Here is a 22304-nt window from a genome sequence, read left to right on the forward strand (position 1 = left end):
AAGAATAGTGATGAAGACAATTGTTAAAAACATGCTCAAGGGTCGAATCTGAAGAGCTTGGCTTCAGCTTGTGCGCTGCGCCCCTTATCTGAGTATGTGCCCCTAACTTCCGAGGGCTAGTGGATGACATCTGGAGTCTGGAGTCCAATGTGTGGGAATTCCGGCGGATGTTCAGGAATGAGTGATAAGACTAATCCAGATGATGTCTGAACTAGAAAGGAAACAGCGGAGGTGTCAAGTCTATAGGAGTCGATCCTATGACTATCGGAGGTCGACGAGAAGAGAGACTCAAGTTGGATGGAGGAGGGAATGAGCAGAGTCTAAGATAATATTCGAACTCCAGAACTACAGAGACTGTACAGGGTTTATATACTACTGAGGACATAACAGAGCAACAGTCAGTGCAGTGCAAGGCTATGCAAGGCTATGGACAGAACATGTGGGACGACTATCACTAGTCTATCGGAACTTAGTCAAATAAAGACGGAAATGAATAAGGGACAGAAAATAAAGCATACTAACTGATAAGAGAAATACTAAAGGGAAAAGGCACAGAAGATAGGAGCTAACCGGATCCGGAAGTCCAGAAGTCCGGAGATGATTGCATGATTGGTCCGGGTCTGGAATGCGGGATATGACAACAATACTCTCTTCATGTGCGCTCTGTGTCCCAGTGCGAGAATAGTCAGACTACCATCCTGTACTGATTGTGCAAACATCTGCCACTAAGAGGACCAGTAAAGCTGGATGGTGTGCTTCTGGAAGTGTGAAGAGTCCCTCAGCTGCTGCTCTGTCAGCATCCGCTCTCAAGCACTCTGCTACTGCAACCATGAAAACATAGTGCAAGAACAGAGAAATGGTTCACTATTCTTATACTGGGCAAGCTCACTCGCCCAGTGCAAGAATAGTCAGACTATTCACTATTCTTGTACTGGATGCCAACATCATCTTATCTTCCTTACAGTACAAGATCACAACAGACTGAAATATTGAGCAATGAGGATTATTCCTTTGTTGCAGCAGTCAAATTCTAATCTTTGAACATTATTGCCCTTTATATCACTCTTACACGATCACATGACTTAGATTTTGGGCAAAAAGTTATGAGTCACATGACCAAAGAATTCCCATCAAGGGCAATACATTTGCACTGCTTCATCTAATCTAAAGTATACAAGTGTGAAAATTTAAAAATGACACAAAACTAAGGTAAATGATGCAAGACATGGATGGAGGGGCCCTCTCCATTCAACCCTTGCACCCTACAGTACAAAATATAGGTAAAAATATGTAGTAATTGATAATCTAGTATAGTGAAAGTGAGTATGAGACTGAATATTAAATTAGTGCTTAGCAGATTAGACCAATGAAGGAGTAAATCCCTGGAGACATGGATAGCCAAGAACAAATCCCCCAAATCCCAAAGTTCAAGGCATCAATCTCTGGGGACATGGATAGCTAAGAACACATCCCCCAGATCTCAAAGTGTCAGGCACCAATCCCTGGGGACATGGATAGCCAGGAACATATCCCTCAGATCTCAAAGTAAGAGGTGCCAGTCTCCAGAGACATGGATAGCCAAGAAACAATTCAAACAAAGGACAGGAAACTGACCTTGAGGTGCCAGCTATCAAGTGCAGCTGTGAATAACAAATGGCAAGTTAGTACTGAAACAAAGGAAAGGAAACTGACCTTGAGGCACACTATCAAGCACAGCTGTGAATAAAAAATGGCAAGTTAGTACTACAAAGCACAAGTAAAACAAAACATACAGTAAAGGAGTAACTTGAGACTTTGACAAAATTTCAGATGTGTGACAAATAGTTACAAATACAATTTTGTCATCATTGTAACTGTCACTTTGGTTGTGTGTCATATCCCGTATTCCGGACCTACATCCGACAATATTCCCACGCCTCATCCGGACCTTCGGACGCCCTATCCATGTCTCCAGTCCTCTACCCATCGGGATCCCTGCACCTCTGCACATCCACATCCGCGCATCCATGTCCAGATCCCTTTACCTCCGTACATCACACCTCCATACCTCCGCAGCTAGCCTGCATCATTCATCCTTTGTCCTATTGCCCTAATATCATATCCCGTATATCCACGCTTCTTGTCCGGACATCCGGTCCGGTCCGGTCCGATCCGATATACGATAAGCTTCCTAATTCATTTCCTGTGCATATAACGTTGACACAGCCTATTCCTCTATTCGGTATTCCTTGTCCTCGGTATCTCGGTTATACTTACTACCGGTACGCTTACTGATCCGTTAACCTATGCTTCATTTCCAACTCACGCTTGATAACTTTGCTTATGCTTCATACATAGCCTCGGACACTTGCTTACTGATCTTTCCGTTATTTCCTTAGTATATAAACTCTTGTATATGTCCTGTAGTTCCTCAGTCTGAATATCATATTAGTCCTCGCACTAGATCTCACTCTAAGTCCTCACATCAGTTCTAGTCTATCGACTTAGTCAATATCCATCTCGGGCCTAGGGAGAAATTCCCTAGGCCAGAGCTCCGCTTATCCGCTCATCCGATCCTCCGAAGTTTCCGGACGTTCGTCCGAAACTTTCCCGCGGTCCTCCGGACCTATTCTGCTTCGGACTTTGTCCTTGCAGCCTTTCCTCTGTTTGCTTCTACTTAGGACTTGTCCTAAGTAGCCATTACACGTATCCGTATCAGGACGAAACCTCATCGTAATTCCGGAAGTTCCTCCGGAACTTTCCCGCACTCGTCCGGAAGTTACTTGCACTCGTCCGGAAAGTCCTTCCGAACTTTCCCGCGCTTCGGACGTCCTTCGGACGTCCTTGGACTTTCTTCGGACATCATTCTGAAATTAAGGGCACATACTCGGGTAAGGGGCGCAGTGCACGAGCTGAAGCCAAGCCCCTCGGAATCAGTCCTACCCTTTGTGCACGGTCTTAACATTGTGTATACATAGTCTTATGTCATCATTCTAATCATTTTGGCAAAGTCCTCGCTTTCGACTTTCATCATAGATGAACTCAACAGTTTGTACTGTCGAGATCATTGTTCCCTATTGAGCTTGATGGTTTGTACCATTGAGCTCATCGCTCCCCAATCTTTCTGAGCCCGATAGTTTGTACTATCAAGCTCATCCTAACATTGAGTGGTCCCCGCGCCTAACATTGAGTGCGCCCCCGCCGCCTCATTTTAGGTGGGTGACTTAATCTCAAATTAGAATGCTAATGTAATATTATTTGAAGCTGTTTGTCTCGCCATCTCAAATTTCGTCAGAGTCTCAAGTCACTCCTTTACTATAGTCTGCTACTACAACTGTTTTGTATAGTTGTAGTAGTATCATCTTACCCCTGATTTTTCAAGCTCAATGGTTTTGTACCGTCGAGATCATCATTCCCCGATCTCTTCGAGTTCAATAGTTTGTACTATCAAGCTCACTCTCAATACACTCTACATACAACCCAGTTCCAATGTTACTCCTTCGACAGATTCATAGCCGTTTGGATGGGCAAGCTCTGCTTGCGTGTCCACCCAGTCAACTTGACGCCCGACAATGCAGAGACATGTTCGGATTTGGATAATTCTTGAGAACACCCTCTGCTAGACCATACGTAGGTGCACACATGAACAACCAATTGGTCACCCACTTAAGCGCAAGCCTGGGTAAAGAACAATATGGCCAATTGATCAATGTACACTTGGTTCTGATCACTTCGAGCTCAGTCAATATTTCTTCAAGCTTGACAGTTTGTACTGTTGAGCTCAAACCTGATGCAGTACCTGTCTCAAAAAAGGGATGCAATTGACACACCACGAAGGTGTTAGTTGTCCTTGATAACATCAAGTCCCAGATCTAGAAATGCTTTCACTTGTTGCTGCATTCTTGTTGCATTGATCATGTTGATTGTGAGCTACATTTACTTTGTAAAGCTATGCAAAACATCATTCGGCAGATTGATATTGTAATTGCACAAAAGAAGGCGATCAGATTGCAGATAGACATATTGGCAACCCAGTTCAGCAGTTATGAGCCATCTGATGATACACCTGTTGAGATCAATACTGGTAAGCGAGTGTGCAGATCATCGTGACAGTTCTTTGCTTATTTTTCAGTAGATACCCTTCCGCAAGATCCAGTGAACAAGTTAGATGAAATCATTCAAATCATTCTCTTCCTTGGCATTGCATGCAGAGTTATCATAGGGGTCAGCAGGAGTAGTTGTGATCTAATTATGAAGATCATTTCCATCATATTATTTCTCGCATTCCAGAGGCCAGATAACAGCCTCAGCTCCTCCCATACAAATATCCTAAAGCAGATCCAAATGACCTCAGAATGCGCCGAGGCCAAATTCCATCTCAAGGGAAAGACTGTCCCATATGCTGTCTGCAGTTGCCATTGTACCTATGCATCAACCTACACACCAGGCTCAACAACTCCAGTATATCCTGAATGGTACACCCATTGTCCTATGCTCACGACTGAATGTGGTGAGGCTTTGCTTGTTGGTGCTGATGGAAATTTCTGACCTAGGAGGACCTTCATGTACCACGATGTGAAAACAACTACCTTGCTGGGTGGCAAGAAAACGTCAGGTCAAGCTATGCCTAGCTGCTAAGGTAGACGACTTGCAAATTCAATGAACATCATGTGCCAAAGCGTTACTTAGAGTGACAAAGCTGAAATTTTCAAAATCAATTCAACAGGAGCAGAATGTATAAAAGTAGTTTATGCAAAATACAAGAAACACTAGTGTACAAATGATCCATAGAATAAATCAATGCTACATAGAGATGGTGAAAATATTTTGAATTTTGAGAGTTTTCTGCACAGTTGATTATATAATACCTACCAATACTGCTGCTATGAACGAAAATGGCCTCCATCTCAAGGTAATATGTTAATCAATGATCAATTATACAGTACATATCATACTAGTACATACAGTATCTGCTGCATACATTGTTTTGTCTACACTGCTCTACTCATGATTGTGTCTCTGCAGTGTTTGCCACTTCGGCATCGTCATCTCATAAGCATGTCACACTGTGGTCACATCATGTGATGTTTGTTGAATTCGCAAGTCATCTACCTTATGTCTAAACAGACGTGTTCGACCCTAAAGGGAATTGCTACTAGAATGATGATGGATGGATGTGTGCGACCCGAGAGTGCACTAAGTGCAGGAAAATAGTGGACAGGTATGCGCGAGGTATAGGAATGTATCTGAGGCTATCCGAAGCGTGGGAACGCGCAGCTGAAGGTGTGGAAAGTGCAGTGTAGAGACTGATATCTCTGTGGCCTCGTAGAGGTCTAAATTCCCAATGTCCCAATCACTTCCAAATATAGTGTGACTCATAGCTCATCCCAGCATACTTGGTGCTTTGTCGGCCGCTCGCGCGCACATGTGCTTTGGATGCGCATCAGTGTGTGCATCTTCGGTTCCATTTCTCGTCCTCCATCCATCCATTCCATGTCTGTCCAGTTTGTCGGTGCGTATTCCTATCATATTTCCATTATTCTGACATATCTCCGGTGCTTGCACACTCATTCTATATGTTGCATTATGGACCCTTATTACATGTTATCACATACTCACTTCATCTCCTGGTTTGCTTTAGCGCTTGACAACACTTATCTGTTACCGACATAGAATTTATATACTCCTGCCTTGCTGTATAATAATCATCTTTCTTCCTGCACATCATTGGACTCTAAGTCTAAATCTTTGCCACATCCGCCAACCGATGATAGGTATCTAAGTATACATGAGCGCTCGCCATTGCACCTCACTAGAACCTCTGTCTGTTTACCTTCTGACTCATTAAGAATTGCTTTGCTCCACCACACACACATGCGCATCGCATCCGCTCAGCACACACCGTCACACTTCGCCGCTCAGTAGCGCTTCACATCGCTCTCACTCGCTCACACATCACTCATTGTTGCATGCCTTACCAGGCTTGACCACACACCCGGTTCAGTGTTTCCCTCCTTTACATACTTAGAGGAACCTTCTCAGTAGCAATCCCCTTGGGCCAACATTAGCTCGCGCACAAAGGACTACTTGAGTTCATCTCATACCACCCTTATACCTACCCTTTACATTCCTCATCTACAGCGGGAAAGTGCATACAAGGTATAGGGAAGTCAAGGAACAAGGTTTCGAGAGAGTGAGAGCAAAGGTATATTGCAAGTTAAGGAATGTCTAGGTATAGAGAGGTATAAGGAACCTAATAGGGGCTAAGGGCCCGTTCGGCAACCGGTCATTTGCGTCTGTTTCGTTTGTTTTCATTTGTTTGCGTCCATTTTCATTTGAAACGGCAAAACATGTTCGGCAACATGTTTGTTTCGTTAAAGGCCTGTCACGCTGCTGCATAATGCGGCGTCGCACTAGTACTTGTTTGTTCTCTTGTCAACTGAATATCCCACTGTCCCTACTCTGTTTACTACTGTTACTACCCACCATGCGACCTAAGAAAATAGAACACTCTCTTTCGTCTGATACCAGGGAGCCTGAGAACACCAATCTACTGCAACCTCAAGAGCAGGCTGGTACTACCATGAAGATCCCACAGAACGCGAAGTGGAGTTCTGGGGATGATGCAACACTCATCGACTCTCTCAAGGCTTTTGCTGATGGAAACACGGCTGATAATGGAACCTTCAAGACTGCAGCATTTACAGCTGCTGCAAAGGCCCTCAAAGATAGTCACAAAGTCAGTGGAGGTGCTTCGAAAACTGCAAAGAGCTGCTCACGTCGTTGGAGCACTGTAAGTAGTATTTTTCCTTCATTTTCGTGCTGATATACTGTTTGTAGTTGAAGGCCAACTGTCTTATTGTCCAAAAACTGCGAGAGCTGTCTGGATTTGGATGGGACGAGATGAGAAAGATTGTCATTGCCAGTGACAAAGTGTGGGATGATTATCTTCAGGTGAGCTTTCACTCGTTGCTTATTTCTTGACTACATTACTGTTCAGGTCCATTCCAAAGCCAAGGTTTGGCGTTCAACACCATTCCCCCTCTATGATGACATCATTGTGCTCATGGATGGATGTCATGCAACTGGTGAAGGAGCTCTACATATTAATAGTATCAATGGGTACGAGACGAGCCCTCCATGGCCAAGCACACTTCTCCTTGATGACGAAGATGATATCTTTGTTGGTAAGGATCCACTCAGAGGGAATCATGAGTCTGAATCAGCTGACGAGAACAAGAAAGTGGTATGTACTTCAACTTGCTTGCTTCGTTGTCTGACATGTATTTATCCTAGTCTACACCTATTTCTGGGGAATCTTGTTGATATAGGGCAAGGTGGCCACAGCCACTGCAGCAGCTGAAAATGCAGCAGCTAGCACTGCAGCTCTCTTTCTGCGAGTGTGTGTTGCCTTAAGAGAGGTTTTAAGGGCCTTTCTTTTTTGTGATGATGAGGAGGTCATAGCTATAGAGCTCGAGTAGCAAACTGATGGTTATCATTCATTATCTGATGTAGTATCTACAGAGTTCGTGCGAGTGTGACAGTGTGTGACACCTGTGGGAGTGCCATTTCACTTCAATGTCCGTTTGTTTTAAAATGAAACGGACACAAACGACCGGTTGCCGAACGGGCCCTAAAGATTGCACACCACAAGAGACAACTTTGAAGGTAACCTATAAGGGGAGGTATACAGTATGAGGGAAGTGTTATAAGTAGTCCAAAGTATAGGCAACTTATACTGTCAAGAATCCCACTTGGAATAAGAAGGGATAGGAAATATAGTAAACATGTAAGGACATGTAATAAGGCTGTAACACATTTTACAAGCCTCGAGGTAAGGAATTTCACATACCAATGGGGTTTGGATGGACTATGGATGGACAAGAGACTTTCCTAATGCATTTCCGAGGTATCCAAAGCACGGGAATTGCGGGTCCAATGCAGCCAATGTGCGAGAAAGTGGGGGTTCAGCTTCGTGCAAGGTTAATTGTTGGACAAGGGATGGATAGGGATAAGGAAACTGATAGTGCTCTATACTCCTTGACACATATATCAAAATACCCTCTTTCCTGCCCAGCACAGGTCCAAGCATCACAACAATTTCAAGGATTATCTGTTCGGTCTCCTCTCTCATAGAGATATTGAGGCCGTGATGGATCAGGCATGCGACAATCTCATGGACTCCATCGATTCCCCCCATCCATCCTTCATCAAAACCCCCTTTGAAGCTCAATTTCTCTGTCAGTTTGATGGTCCTCAGCTGGTTTCACTTTTTGTTGATAGAGGAGAGGAGGGATGCTATGTCTTTGCTCTTCATGTGGATTTTTTTCAATCCGGAAGGTCTGAATATCTGTGGAGCTAGTACATCATGCAGAATTATCTCTATAGCACACTTAAATTTACCGTTGGATGTCAGATACAAGCCAGAGAATATGTATCTTGCGGGTATCATCCCAGGCCAAGGCAGCCGTCACAGGAGAACCTCAACCACTACATCCAACCCTGTCATATCCCAAGTTCCAGACCTGGACCTATCACACAATCATCTCTGGACTTCCAGATCCGGTCAGCTTCTATCTTCCAAATCTTTTCCCTTTGGTGTGTCCCTTCTCAGTTAGCCCCTGTTTCCAGTCATCCGGTTATACCTATAACCAACTATGCTTAATTTCTGTACCTTCTTAATTTCCATTTTCATTTTATTAAGTTCCAACACACTAGTGTTAGGCATTCCACATGCTCCGTCCATAGCCTCACACTGCACTGACTGATTCTGTGTTATGTCCTCCATAGTATATAAACTGGGTAAAGTCTCTGTATTTCCTCAGTTTGAATATTATCTTAGATTCTGCTCATTCCCTTCTCTGTCTGACTTGAGTCTCCTCTCATTGTCTCCAATAGTCTTAGGATCAACTCCTATTGACTTACCACCTCCACCTCTACCTTTGGTAGTCCTCTGCTGTTTCCTTTCTAGTTCGGACTTTGTCCGGATTAGTCTTATCACTTGTTCCTGAATGTCCGCTGGAATTCCTGTGTATCGGACTCCAGACTCCAGACATCGTTCGTTAGCCCTCGAAAGTTAGGGGCACATACTTGGGTAAGGGGCACAGCACACAAGCTGAAGCCAAGCCCTTCGGATTCAACCCTTGAGCATGTTCTTAACAGAACCTGACACCTTCGACAGCACTGAGTCCCGGAAGCTCCAGGTGTTCTTTGTTCAATGTGAGCTTAACTTCCAAGCTAAGCCAAGGTCTTTCCGCACCGGCCAAACCAAGGTCAACTTCATGCAATCATACCTCAAGGGTATGGCCCTTGAATGGTTTGAACCAGACCTCCTTTTGGATGATCTCTCATCGATCGTCTGGACTAAATGGATGACTACTCCGAGTTCATGTTAGAACTCCAAACTAACTTCGGACCTCATGATCTGGTCGGAGATGAAGAAATGCAGCTGGAACAACTCTATATGCACGATGGACAGCGCATCAACAAGTATGTTATAGAGTTCCAACAGCTAGCTTCCCAAGTCCGAGGTTGGGGCAATGGAGCTTTGCGCTGTCAGTTCTACAACAGACTTCTGGCTCGCATCAAAGACGAAATCAGTCATCAAGGAAAACCCACTACACTATCTCAATAAAAACTCTGGCCCAGACTATTGATGCTCGATACTGGGAACGCAAGGGAAAAGTCTCCTGTGAAACCAAACCCTCTGCATCCACCCCTCCTGCCAAGCAGCCAGCTTCGACCTCCGACCAGAAAGATTATTCTGGTGGAAAATACAGATCTGCTTTGGCTTCCTCCTCTGCCAAACTTCCGGACTTGACTTCCAAGCTCAGAAAAGATGGCAAACTCACCTTGGATGAATGCCAGAGGCGCTGTAGAAATACAACACAGAGTGGGGCTATACAAAGATGGCTCCAAACTGATATCTTTATGTTGTGATCTTGCACTGCCTAGTCTGCTATACTTGGTGAAACAAGTGTGTTCGACCCAGGGGTCTGCGGTCTGGGAATATTTTTGGGGGTCAGTGAGTGATGTGGGGTCAATAGTCCGAGCACGGGAAACAATGTCTGAAGGTATAAGAGACAGGACATAGGTAGGACGAGTACACGCGATATCCGATAATCTGATGCAAAGTCTGATAGTCTGATGTCTGATGTCTGATGTCTGATGATTTTCACGTTTGGTGCATATTGAGTCGGATATGATAGGGAATGATTTGGATAATGATTAGCATTGATACATGCATCGGAAATTAGACCTCTATGAGGCCACAGAAATGTTAGTCTCTACAGCGGCCTGGGCCCTGCAGTCATGATAGAGTTATGATTTGTTCAAACATGCCATTACTCACATCATGGTTGCAGTTCATACTATTTAGGGCAGCGCTGTGTTTGCTAAACAATGTCCCTCAATTCCTACCACCATGTCTAGTACTACTTGGAAGCAGACACAGTACGGCCACCAGCCAATGGTGGATGGTCTCACTGAAGTCCTTACTATCCTTCCTCGCCCACAAATGCTGGCTGGCATAGCAGGAATTCAAGATCGGTGGAAAGTAGCTGTTCTCGCAATGCTCGTTCATCAACTACACAATGACGGTGATCACATCAACCTCACCCACGTGTTTCATTCTCTTACTTCTACTCACTATCTCACTGGTGCTTCATCTCACAATTCCAGCCAACAAAGCTCTCGGAAACAGTGCATGGATAGTTGGCGGACTCGTTCTGAACACATCAAGATCATACTTAATTTGATTGTTGACCTGGTGCGTTGACCATTCTATTTACATTAAGTCATGCTGATATACACCTTACAGTGTACTGCACTTGATAGGTTAACGGGAGGATCTACTCTAGTGTTCCATCACCCTGGTGCTACTGCTCCAGGTGGTAACATGACTCCAGAGTCGCTGAAAGCCGATATCTACGTCAACCCAAGGGTGCTCGCCGAGGACATTAATTTACACCAGGCAGTTGCAGAGATGTCCCAGTTTTTTATCAAGTGCTTTGCAACTCCTCTTGCACATCGGTTTGTGGTCTCTCGCATGCTCAACAATTGGTCAACACCTTCTGCATCTAGTATGACTCCATTATGGCCACCATAAACACAGTCCAATCACCTTCCTCTCATCCCTATGCCTGCATCAAGAACCTCTTGTCATTTTCAAGTCTGTGGCCATGCCACTGGCAGGCTTGTGCAGGCCATTGGATTGAACATATCATTCCTATCATCGGTTCCACAGGGGTCTCCCCTTGTGTGGCTTGTGCAAGTGGTTCCTGTGACGCCAGTAGTTGGCACAGATCAATCAAGGCCTCAGATGACACCAGGTGCCAAAGGGACTGCCTGTGCCACAGGTTCTGGTTCTGTATGTCATTTTATTTTGATGTCAGCAATCACTCATGTGTTGTACTTAGTGGACCCTGAAACCTCTGGTCATTATTTGCGAATTTGACTCTGATGATGACTACCCAGATCCTGGACCCATCATGCCCATCAGGGTTAGTTCTTCATCTGCTCCTGTTAGAGCTAGTTGTTCATCTGTGGCAGCCGACAAGAAGCCGGCTTACATGCCATCTTGTCCAACACCAACCTCACAAGTCCAACTAGATGGAGTTCTGGTTTTATTTGGTCCTGAAACTGAAAAGGTAATTGAAGCACTCACATGTGGTCAGTATGGGTCCACTTCAAGGGTATCAAGGGCAATTCCAGTGAGTACAGCAGTATTTAGTATTTACACTTCTGATGTTTGTTCTATAGGCAAGGATAGGCGGTCAAAGATGGCAGAGATTATTAATGACAGAGCTGAATACAGCAGCCTTACGGAGGAAGAAAAGGAGGAGCTTGTCAAAGAGTTTGACGAGGTCAAAAAATGTACCACTAATCATCCACCCAATATCACCCCTCGTGTTAAGGTAACTGAGAGTGCAAAAAGCTTCCTGGCTGTCAAGGATGAAGTACCTTTTTTCACCTGTTATAGCTAGTACTTATCTAACACTACACCTGTAGCTTAATGTCGCAATGTGTTGGCATCGAGGCCTTCATTTTTATGGTCTGCAGTAGCTCAGACTTTCAAATGGCACCCAAGGCTTACTTTACCAGTACCAAGTGCGAGCAATTCATGCATGTTTACTTGAAGTGTGATGCTGCACACACAGCTACTGACTTTGAGAGTATGATGTTGTCAAAGGGGATTTTTAATTGTTTGTGTTTCTTTTCATATATACTTCACATTCTGATTTATGTTATAGCTGTACCATCTAAACATAAGGATCATTTATCAAGGGCCAAATCATCCATCCACACTGGCTTACGAACATCTCTTTGTAAGTACATAATTATTTCATATCTATTGCCATTCTAAGGGGTTACTAGGCGAAGTCACCAATGATGCATCGGCTACTGTTGAATTTACGAAATATGAGGCCTTAGTCATTTGCCACTATCACGTCAAGTTCATGGGATGGAACCACACTCAATGGGCCAATCCCTCAGACCTGAAGGGTGGTATTGAGGTACTCGAGAAGCTCACTGATGCCATCAAGGCTAAGATCTGCCACTTTGTGCAGATTAGTGTGGAGAAAGTTGAAGAAAGGAGAAGAAAGATAACAGATCTTGGAGCTTTACTGACTCCTGAAACAGAGCCCCCCATTCCACCTGTTATCTAGCTCAGATGCCTTACACTGTCAGGTCACATGACCTTCTCCGAGTCCTTTTTTGGCACTACCAGATTTGTCCTCGCATCGCTCATCAGCACCTAATAATACTTTAGTTGACACATCAGAGACCAAGTTTAATCCTTTTACTGATGATCTCATAGACCCTGCCCTTTGCACACCTTCAAGTGTCTCGTCATTGGTCACCCCCATTTCTCATTCAGACGAGTTGATTGCATCACCACCAGCTCCCATTGACAATCCTAACACTGTAGTAGAATCCACCCTTCATGCAACCAGCAGTATGTCGAAGTTCATTTATTTTTTGATGGTAGCTAAACGACATGATATCTAGATACTCGAGTTCCAATGACCAACATCACTCCTCCAACAATGATGTTGGAGTCCCCTACAGAACATCTTACTTCCAAGATCCACCAGGACAAACATCAAGTAGAGGTTAATGTGAATGAGGAACTGCAGCCACATGCCAAATGGGCGAGAAAATTGACCATGAAACAGGCAGCACTTGAGGAGGAGGCAAGAGCAAGGCCTGCAGCAAATACACGATAATTTGATTGGAACATTCAGATGGCTCGCTGAATTAGAGCTCGAGAAAGACTTGAAAGTGAATGCCATGGTCATTGGTGGGCTCCAGGATGTATAACAAATGTGAGAAGAGCAGATGGGAGGTATAGAGAGACGACTGCACTGTAGTGCCTGGGCTCAATGAGTTTGACATAGAAAGAAAAAAATGAATACCTGCATAGAATAAACATGGCTGCTGTTATCGAGTACTAGTAGGACCACGAGCACATGGCTACCTAGTCCCTGGGCTCAATGACTTCAGCATAGAGGTAATAAGAAGAAACACATACCTCCTGGCAGATGATGACAGTGGCCGGCTAAAGTTCAACATATTAAGTAACAGAGACTTAGTTGAGAATGAATAGCAGCAACTGTCAAGTTTTAGTATAGGATACACAAAGAACAGTGGGATAAATGAGAGAGACCATGCAAGTATTGAGCTCGTTGTTGACAATAATGACAGTGTGTGGAAGAAGACCACGGGAATACTATTGGGCATAGAGAAAACATCAATCAAACAGCAGCATCAAGTCAAGTGTATGACTTACAAAAAATGGCGGGATAAATAAGAGAGGGCATCCAAGTATCAAGCTCGTTGTTTACGACAATGATGGTGTGTGGGCGAAGACCATGGGAATACTTTTTGGCATAGAGCAAACATTAAACAAACAATAGTGTAGTAGGTAGTAAATAGCTTACCACTAAGGTCACAGTTTTTGCTGGTATGCACCAGCAGTGCTCTGTAGGAATGGAATCCTAGTTTAGTAAAGGGGACACCAAAGCCCCATGTGTCCTCTTTACTAAGAAGGAAATACAGGAAGTATAGGTGCAGCAGCAGGCTTGGATGTCGGTGATGAGTATGAAACCTCATAAGGCCAGTGACGTGCATTATCATTCAATATCCCTTCATCATGACCATCACTCACCCAACACAACTGACAGTCAGCAGCAAACAAAGCAAGAAGGATGGTCATTTTCAGCGATATCATAATGTAGATTAGTATTTATATTAACATCTCACAATAACAATTGATATGCAACCACCTCGTTAGGATGACATTAAGACTCGGTTGACATGCGTATTAATACTCAGTGAGTACCATTAAAATGGGCATTAATACTCAGTGGTTACCATTAAAATGGACATTAATACTTGGCATGTACCATTAAAATGCCTATTACGTCATCATGTCGATGTGCATTTAAATGGGTCAAAATGCAGGCTCCTTCCCAGCCCCACAGTTCGAGTGTGGAGGGGCGATATCTGATGGCATTGTTGGCACTGTTTCATAAGTCACATGATACAAGAAAAATTCAAACCCAGCATAACCTTATTCCCCCTCACACTCTCACTGGGGGCTGGAAGATAACATTTGTAAACAAAGATCAGCCACAGTGACCGTGACCGTGAAACTTCAAAAATATGAGTTTGCACCTAGCATAGGGTTACAAAATTTCACATATGATATGTATTTTTTGTCCCTGGCTATTGTTACACCCGTTGTTATACAGATGACAGCTCCTAATCTGCATGAGACTCCTGCATTATCTGAAATCTATCTAAAGACCCAGGAGAAATTCAGTGTCCACCCTTGTCTGTGGCAGCTGAAAGTAGCGCATGCTCTCCTCAAAGGTGACCAGGATGTCCTATGCATTGCAGGCACAGGGATGGGTAAGACCCTTGGCTGCTGGATTCCATTGCTGTTTCACATCAATAACATCCAGCTCATTGTCACTCCACTGAACCTACTGGGAAAACAAAATGCATTATCTCTTGCGAAGGCTAGCATCCAGGCCATTGCTATCAATGCAGAAACTGCTAGCGCTGCAAACTTCTTGGTTTGTATTACTTTGAAACCCTACGAAATGTTACCACTCACATGATATTAGGCAATTAAAGCCTTAAAATACCACGCTGTTGCAGTCAGTCCTGAACAAATCATGAAACCAAACGGCAATTTTGAAAAGCTTCTGAAGGACCCATTGTTCGCTTCTTACCTTGTAGGTATCATCATTGATGAAGCCCACTGTATCATGGAATGGGGCGAGTTCCGTCCAGAATACCAAGAATTGGGCCGCCTTCATTACATCTTACCAGCAACTGTATCAATCATGATCACTTCTGCTACCCTCACAAAAGCCTCCTTGACACATACCACCTGGCTTCTTCACATGCACGCTGACAAAATGGTCACCATATGTTGCTCAAGTGACCGCCCAAACATTAAAATAGGAGTCAAAAAAATTAAGTACGCACTCAATAGCTATTGTGATCTTGCTTTCCTCATCCTGATGGGCTGGAAGGATGGTAACCCTCCCCCCCCACCAAAGTTCTTAATATTTTTCGACAGCATTCCGGATGCTATCAATGCAATTCAATACCTGCACAAACGCTTACCTCCAGACATGCAAGATAAAATTAAGTGGTTCAACACGGACATGACAGGAGAGTACAAAGATACTGAGCTCACAAACCTCATATCAGGAGATACATGGGGCTACTGCACAACAGATTCCTTCAGAATGGTAAGCATGTTCCATCAGACTAGGATTCATAAATGAACTTACCAATCAGGGAATGGACATTCTCGATATCATGCTTATTATCCAATGGTGAGCAATGTGCAAGCTGATGACTCTTTGGCAGCAGTTTGGATGTGCAGTACGAGATAGAAGCCTTCAAGGCACGGCATTGCTATTTGTGGAGAAGGAGTACTTTGATGATGAACGACAAGCTAAAGCAGCAAGGAAAAAGATGCGGGAGACGAATTGGAAGAGAAAGGGTGATAGTTTACCTATTGCATCACTTTCAAAGCGGCATGCCATGAATACACTGAATTCTCGGGTGGCTGGTTCCCATGCACAGCCGACTGCCAGTGTTGGTGATCACAGTGATGGGTCTGATGGGTTTGATGAGGATACTCCTCCAATGGATAAGGGCCTGCAGGGATTAAAGGATTTAGTGAAGGGTGATGTGGAAGTACCAAAATATACAGGAAGGCAACAAAAATCAAGTCTTGATATGGCGATGGATTATTTGATTAATGCGGAGAAATGTGAGCTTGTGATTTGCCACCCAATTGAGTGCGATCTCATTAGCAGTACTCTTCAACTTCTCAAGGTCTGGTTTGGACACTGCAAAAGCATCAAGGCTCATATAACTTGGGTCCATACCTGCCACATGAACACGCCAGCAATCAAGATACTGACATGTGCCAGCATGGGCAATGAGTTGGTGCATCCACCTAAAACCAGGCTTTGAGCAATATATTCCTGTCTCCTTGGGTCATAATTGTGTTATGTCGTGCATTAGACTTGTTTCATCCTCTCCAGCTGCTAATGGCTGCAGGAAGGTTCTCCAAATAGCATCAGCACACACCATCTTCAAGTGGAACAATCCCGGAATGAAGACAACATGCTGGAAGCGGTTCCATGGGGTTGCCTCCACTGACCGTTGAAGCTGTGCGGCCTGCAATCATTCCCCTGTGCCCAGGTCACTGTGAATGAAGATGACATATTGCGAGATGTTGGGATTGTCAAGAATGTTGGTGTCGGTGGGATCATGTACACCACCTTGGGCAAGTAGTTCCATGACTGCACAAATATTCCCACTGATGGTTGAATTATTGATGTCCATTGCACATGCAGCTGTGATTGACATTTTGACTAATGGTATCTCCTCTACAGCGTCCAGCTCGGGAATCTTGGATTGAAATTGATGAAAATACTCTGGCCCATGTTCACATAAATCCAACAGGAACATCCGCATGTTGAATTGATTGCGCCGAGAGAGTTGTGGTGTGGAATTGTCCTTGGATTCTGGGTGGATGTGTAACAGATCTTTCCATGATCTTTTCGGAGGTAGTGTTGAGAGCTGCACATGGGAATTTAACACTGATTGTCTCCATAGCTCTTTAGAACATTTTAAGTCATCTGCAGTAACACCATGCTGCAATGGGAACAGCAAACCGGAGGTGAGATGCTTTAACGAGTCATTTGACTTCTCAGCAAGAGGAACTTGAGATTTCAGATCAACATCAAAGTTATCATATGCATACGAGGCAAGGAGTGATTTTCCTAGGGTTTGGAGAGTATTCTGTGACTCTGTTGACAATGATCGGATTGTGGCATTGATTGAGTCTGTAGATATTGAGATTCTGATGCATGCAAGTGTATTGATCACCTTCTGTATCAGCAAACTAGCAATTTCATCACAGGTGTCACAAGGTAACATAAGGTTTCACAAGGTGCCACAAGACACCACAGGTCTTCCAAACTTCACAGACACATAATCAAATACCACACTAAATTTTTTTTTTACTATCCTTAACCTACCATATGTTGTTGTAATTACTGAAAATATAGTTGAAATATATATTAATTTTTACTGTACAAGATTTATTGACTCTGAGTGAAAATTAAATAGGATATATATTGAGTAAATTAGTGTATGATTCTATTGCAACTATCTGAAGCTACTGTAGTCTTATTTATGTAGTAAATAGAATGGTAGTGTTGTAGTGATAATTGACTGGACTGACTTGGTAGAATTTTCGCATTTGGTCATGTGACATGTCTTTGGTATATATTGCTATTATTAATGTGGCTTAACAATGTTCTTGTGGCTTGGTGGTTATTATGATACACTTCTAATTGCTAAGGTCTTGGGTTCAATTCCTACAAAATGCAAATTATAATGTGCGAATAATATCACCTGATGTGACATGTGGTGTGACTTGTAACACAGCCCACTAGTTTGCTGATGTGGGGTGTGCACTATGCTTACTATCATGATGACTGCAGATCACCGCATAGTTTGTTTCGTCGTAGTATGTGCATCAAGATCTAAGTCGTCTACATCACCCCAATAGTCATCCTCTTCATCATATACCTCAGAGCTAGTCCGTTGCAAGCTGCCCATCATAATATCTCCATCAGCATCTTTCACGTCTTCGAATGAAGATGAACTATCAGCCCCTAGCAAAAGCCCAAGCAAATCCCATAGTGCAGGTGCACGAGACTGCATTTCAGTTCTCATTTCCTCGATGCTACACTCCTCCAGCTGTCATGTAGTGCATGTGAGGGTCCAAAATGCCAGCCCCTTTCTTCAGATGAGATTAATTTAGTCTCTGTGATGTATTGCTGTCTCAGAGCATTGTGGTTTGCAGTGGTTTGCGACTTGTTGTCTTGATGAGAAGAATGCTTAATCAAAGCTTCAATAATTTCATCAGAACAGACAAGAAGACCTTCAGCAAGATGATGTCCGTGATATTTTTGGCACCTTAGAATTGATATGATGAATTGAGAAGCACTCAGGTTGCACTCTTGTAGCGTTGCAATCACTGTGTCCATAGTATAACAACGGGTGTAACAATAGCCAGGGACAAAAAATACATATCATATTTGAAATTTTGTAACCCTATGCTAGGTGCAAACTCATATTTTTGAAGTTTCATGGTCACGGTCACTGTGGCTGACCTTTGTTTACAAATGTTATCTTCCAGCCCCCAGTGAGAGTGTGAGGGGGAATAAGGTTATGCTGGGTTTGAATTTTTCTTGTATCATGTGACTTATGAAACAGTGCCAACAATGCCATCAGATATCGCCCCTCCACACTCGAACTGTGGGGCTGGGAGGGAGCCTGGTCAAAATGCTGACTGTTTGAGGACATCTCAATCCTGGGATATCTGACCGTCCAACCTCATCCAACCATCTGACCGCATCCACGCCAGCATAATAATCATTGTTCCCACACATCAATCACAACACATAATATACTGTTAAAATATAATCATGTATTAAGCTTGCTGTTTCCCACACATTCTCGCTGTCAGCCACCTTGCGCACAATGTCAGGGATATTACTACATTTGGCCAAGCCGCTACTTAACAGCGCCGCTACATGCTTACCTCCCTGCACCGCACTCAATGACTATGCCAATACCATCAGCCTTGAGGTGCTGCAGTTGCTGCATCATCACCTCCCTACTGGCTCACCTCCAACATTCACCATGACACAAAGGGCAAGGGTGGGGAAAGAGACACAAAGGGCGGGGGCGGGGGCGGGGGGCGGGGTGTACAGTTCAAGGTGGCGTGTTTGGTGTTGTTTATTTGTAGATTGCATGCTGAGTCATATCCGGGGCGGATGCTGGATGGGGTCGGATGGTCGGATATCCTAGGATCGAAATATTCTGGACTGTTTGATCATAATGTATTAGTGAAACTCAAAGTAGATTTTGAAACTTGCTAAGGCTTCAAAAACACTTGCTAAAACTTCAGAAAACTCAGTAAAGTCTTCAGAAAACTTGGCCAGAAAGCCACCAAAACACACGGCACACAGCGGCATCAGAGTGGACTTGGAAATAACACTTGTCATTTTTGAGGCATGTAGATATAGCTATGTATTTAACAAGCAAGGGAAATTACATGAGATGCAATGAAACAGAAATCTACAGACGTGCACATATGTGAAATGGTTTGTCGGCAATTTTGCTGAATGCGTGACAGTGAGGGAGGGGGGATTCCGAAGCATTGAGCAAGACTCAGTAGACTGGGAAAGGAGGGAGGAGCTTGCAGAAGACACGGATCAATAGGAGGATCATTGTTAGAAGAGCCATTAGAGGGTTGGGGCTGGGGGGAGAATGTAGTGGGGCTGTGGCTGAGCAGAGGATGTGCTGTGTGATGGCAGATGGGGCTGTGGTTGGGGGGAGGATGTGCTGTGTGATGGGCGCCCATCCAGTGTAAGGCAAATATGGAAGAGGAGGATGTGATCAATGCATCAACCATAGTGACAACTTTTGGGAATGTCTCACTGGTCAATGAAAGCAGCGACACTGATTGTCCATGTCAATCAGATGAGTTCATAAGAAGAAGAAAAATGCACTAGAGTTCTTATTGAGCATGAAGAAATCAGCAAGCAAATCCTCTGATGCCAACCTCAGCTCCTTCAGGTTAAGCTTCTTGCCGAGTGCTAATGAGCTTGTCTCGGTCTCTTCACAGGCAATGACAATGACAGGGATGTTGTAGATTGGCATGGGGGTGTGGTTGAGTGCAGCTGCCATCAGGATGTTATAGGTTGGTGTGGGGGCATGATTGAGTGTAGCCACCATCAGGATGTTGTGGGTTGGTGTAGGGGTATGGTTGAGTGCAGCCACCATCAGGGTTGGTGTGGGGGCATGGTTGAGCGCAGTTGCCATCAACGAGCTTGTTGGAAGTCGACGACATCAGCAATGCTGAGGGTGGCAGAAATTCAAACTCCGATTCAAACTCCACTGAATCAGTTGGAGATCGGACAACTGATAAGATAATACCCCTCCCCACTGTGATCATGCCTTGTGTAGCCCTACATGATGACCTCCTCAATTCTATTGATAAAGCTACTTGATCATTAGCCAATTTGCAATACCAGAATGCACTCCTAGATGACTGGTCTGACTCCGAGTCTGATATGGACTGGGACACAGATTCAGACTCGGATGATGATGAAGATAGTATCAACATGCCTTTTAGCTCAATGTCCCCCCTATCCCCACTGTCACCTTTTGCCAGCACTGTGACTTCTTATTCTTCCTCAGAGTCTAGTGACAAATCCAGTGCTGATGTTGCTGCACATTACAATAGGCTCCAAGACACCATCACTGCACTTCATGATGAAGTCGAAAGGGCACGGGTACTCCACAAGCCAGATGAGCCACCTCCACGAGCACCTCAGCTTCATATGCTGGTTCATCACGAGGAACACCACCCTCATTTGTTTCGGCAGAAACTTTGTGTTAACCCAGAGATCTTCAATGATATCCTTGATCAGATCTCTGATCACCCTATCTTCCACAACCAGTCCAACAATCCTCAGCTCCCTGTTTCCGTCCAGCTTGCTATTTTTCTCAATAGTGCAGGCCACTATGGGAATGCCATTACTCTTGAGGATGTCGCTCAATGGGCAGGTGTGAGCATTGGGTCAGTTGTCAATTGCTCTCATCATGTGATGGTTGCGGTGCTCGATGCACATGATCAGTTTATCAGCTTCCCAGCAGCTGACTCTGAGGATGCTCACTTGGCTCAGGCATTTGCTGAGTCTCGAACCTGTCCAGAGTGGAGTGGAGGCTTTCTAGCCATTGATGGCTCAACTATGGACCTTTATGCCAAACCTGGCTTTTATGGTGAGGTGTTTTATGATAGGAAATCAAGTATTCCCTTGGTTGTCAAGTAATGTGTTTTTCTCTATTATCATCAATAAAACAATTAATTTAATTCTAGGCGGTCATTCTACCCCACAACCTCCTGATTATTGATTATTCCCTTGGTCAACCTGGGAGTGTTCATGATGCCTTTGCTTTTCGATCCACTTGCCTATATGAAGAGCATGCGGACCTTCTGCCTGATAGTCACTGGGTTTGGGCAGACAGTGCATATCTATTGGAGCCATGGTGTATAGCCCCTTTAAAGAAGCCCCGCAATGGACAGTTGACAAAGAACCAGAAGATATTCAATTATCACCTTTCTAAAGTATGATTTTTGCTTGGGTGGTTTTTCAGTGAATTTGAATTTATTTAGGTCCATGTATGTGTTGAACACATGTTTGCTGTTTTGAAGGGACAGTTACAATCTCTCTGAGAGCTCTGGCACAATCTTCAGTCAGAGAAAGACCTGGAGTTTGCTGTGCAGTGGATTAAGTGTTGTATCATCCTGCACAACATGATTATCCGCTTTGAAACCCATCATCTCCAGCAGGATGGATTATACAAGAATTCTCTGAAGTGGGCTCGTGTAGAGGGTGAAGACTTCATACCTCAAGAGCATGAAGATGCAGATGGTGATGAAATAGTTGGTGATAGATCTTATGAGGGAACTCCAGGCCAGGCTACTCACTTAAAGCTTATGGATCAGCTCTTTGACAGTCCTCATTCAAGGGCTCAACGTAGGAGGGGCTGAAGACCAAGAAAGCTCATATTGACCATGAATGTGTCCTACTAGTAAGATACTTGTACAACATATGTAACATATGTACCATCAAACACAACAACAATGAGAACAAAAATAAATAAAAATGAGAGCGGCAAAACAATGACATGATGATGATGAC

General features: G+C 44.1%; 8 protein-coding genes across 8 annotated transcripts; 6 read left to right on the plus strand and 2 right to left on the minus strand.

Annotated features, from left to right (window-relative positions):
- Positions 1 to 3930: 3930 nt before the first annotated feature.
- On the plus strand, positions 3931 to 4527 carry HD556DRAFT_1308510 (uncharacterized protein; the record flags this gene model as incomplete). The annotated part of the gene is made up of 3 exons (XM_041300148.1): positions 3931 to 4063; positions 4115 to 4203; positions 4270 to 4527. The coding sequence occupies 3 exons, from the start codon at positions 3931 to 3933 to the stop codon at positions 4525 to 4527; spliced, it is 480 nt and encodes a 159-aa protein (XP_041160063.1).
- A 1939-nt stretch (positions 4528 to 6466) lies between these two features.
- Positions 6467 to 7460, plus strand: HD556DRAFT_1308511 (uncharacterized protein; the record flags this gene model as incomplete). The annotated part of the gene is made up of 4 exons (XM_041300149.1): positions 6467 to 6772; positions 6820 to 6933; positions 6980 to 7225; positions 7311 to 7460. 4 exons carry the CDS (start codon positions 6467 to 6469, stop codon positions 7458 to 7460), a joined length of 816 nt encoding a protein of 271 aa, XP_041160064.1.
- A 2942-nt stretch (positions 7461 to 10402) lies between these two features.
- HD556DRAFT_1443456 (uncharacterized protein) lies at positions 10403 to 13208 on the plus strand (the record flags this gene model as incomplete). The annotated part of the gene is made up of 13 exons (XM_041306616.1): positions 10403 to 10747; positions 10799 to 11060; positions 11151 to 11347; positions 11397 to 11627; positions 11681 to 11690; positions 11740 to 11936; positions 11989 to 12002; positions 12040 to 12182; positions 12231 to 12305; positions 12355 to 12563; positions 12622 to 12664; positions 12752 to 12937; positions 12991 to 13208. 13 exons carry the CDS (start codon positions 10403 to 10405, stop codon positions 13206 to 13208), a joined length of 2130 nt encoding a protein of 709 aa, XP_041160065.1.
- Positions 13209 to 14813: 1605 nt separating this feature from the next.
- Positions 14814 to 15047, plus strand: HD556DRAFT_1217435 (uncharacterized protein; the record flags this gene model as incomplete). The annotated part of the gene is made up of 1 exon (XM_041296716.1): positions 14814 to 15047. A coding segment is annotated over one exon (234 nt), but the record flags the coding sequence as incomplete, so codon positions are not given.
- A 363-nt stretch (positions 15048 to 15410) lies between these two features.
- HD556DRAFT_1237700 (uncharacterized protein) lies at positions 15411 to 15840 on the plus strand (the record flags this gene model as incomplete). The annotated part of the gene is made up of 2 exons (XM_041297924.1): positions 15411 to 15749; positions 15799 to 15840. The coding sequence occupies 2 exons, from the start codon at positions 15411 to 15413 to the stop codon at positions 15838 to 15840; spliced, it is 381 nt and encodes a 126-aa protein (XP_041160067.1).
- Positions 15841 to 15852: 12 nt separating this feature from the next.
- HD556DRAFT_1208251 (uncharacterized protein) lies at positions 15853 to 16275 on the plus strand (the record flags this gene model as incomplete). The annotated part of the gene is made up of 1 exon (XM_041296514.1): positions 15853 to 16275. A coding segment is annotated over one exon (423 nt), but the record flags the coding sequence as incomplete, so codon positions are not given.
- A 423-nt stretch (positions 16276 to 16698) lies between these two features.
- On the minus strand, positions 16699 to 17797 carry HD556DRAFT_1432208 (uncharacterized protein; the record flags this gene model as incomplete). The annotated part of the gene is made up of 2 exons (XM_041305100.1): positions 16699 to 17409; positions 17765 to 17797. 2 exons carry the CDS (start codon positions 17795 to 17797, stop codon positions 16699 to 16701), a joined length of 744 nt encoding a protein of 247 aa, XP_041160069.1.
- A 57-nt stretch (positions 17798 to 17854) lies between these two features.
- HD556DRAFT_1527450 (uncharacterized protein) lies at positions 17855 to 20418 on the minus strand (the record flags this gene model as incomplete). Its single annotated transcript, XM_041309345.1, has 3 exons — positions 17855 to 18285; positions 19649 to 20055; positions 20106 to 20418. The coding sequence occupies 3 exons, from the start codon at positions 20416 to 20418 to the stop codon at positions 18028 to 18030; spliced, it is 978 nt and encodes a 325-aa protein (XP_041160070.1). The 3' UTR covers positions 17855 to 18027.
- Positions 20419 to 22304: the final 1886 nt, after the last annotated feature.

This window comes from Suillus plorans, assembly GCF_016647745.1.
Source record: "Suillus plorans strain S12 chromosome Unknown HD556scaffold_29, whole genome shotgun sequence".
Lineage (NCBI taxonomy): Eukaryota > Fungi > Basidiomycota > Agaricomycetes > Boletales > Suillaceae > Suillus > Suillus plorans.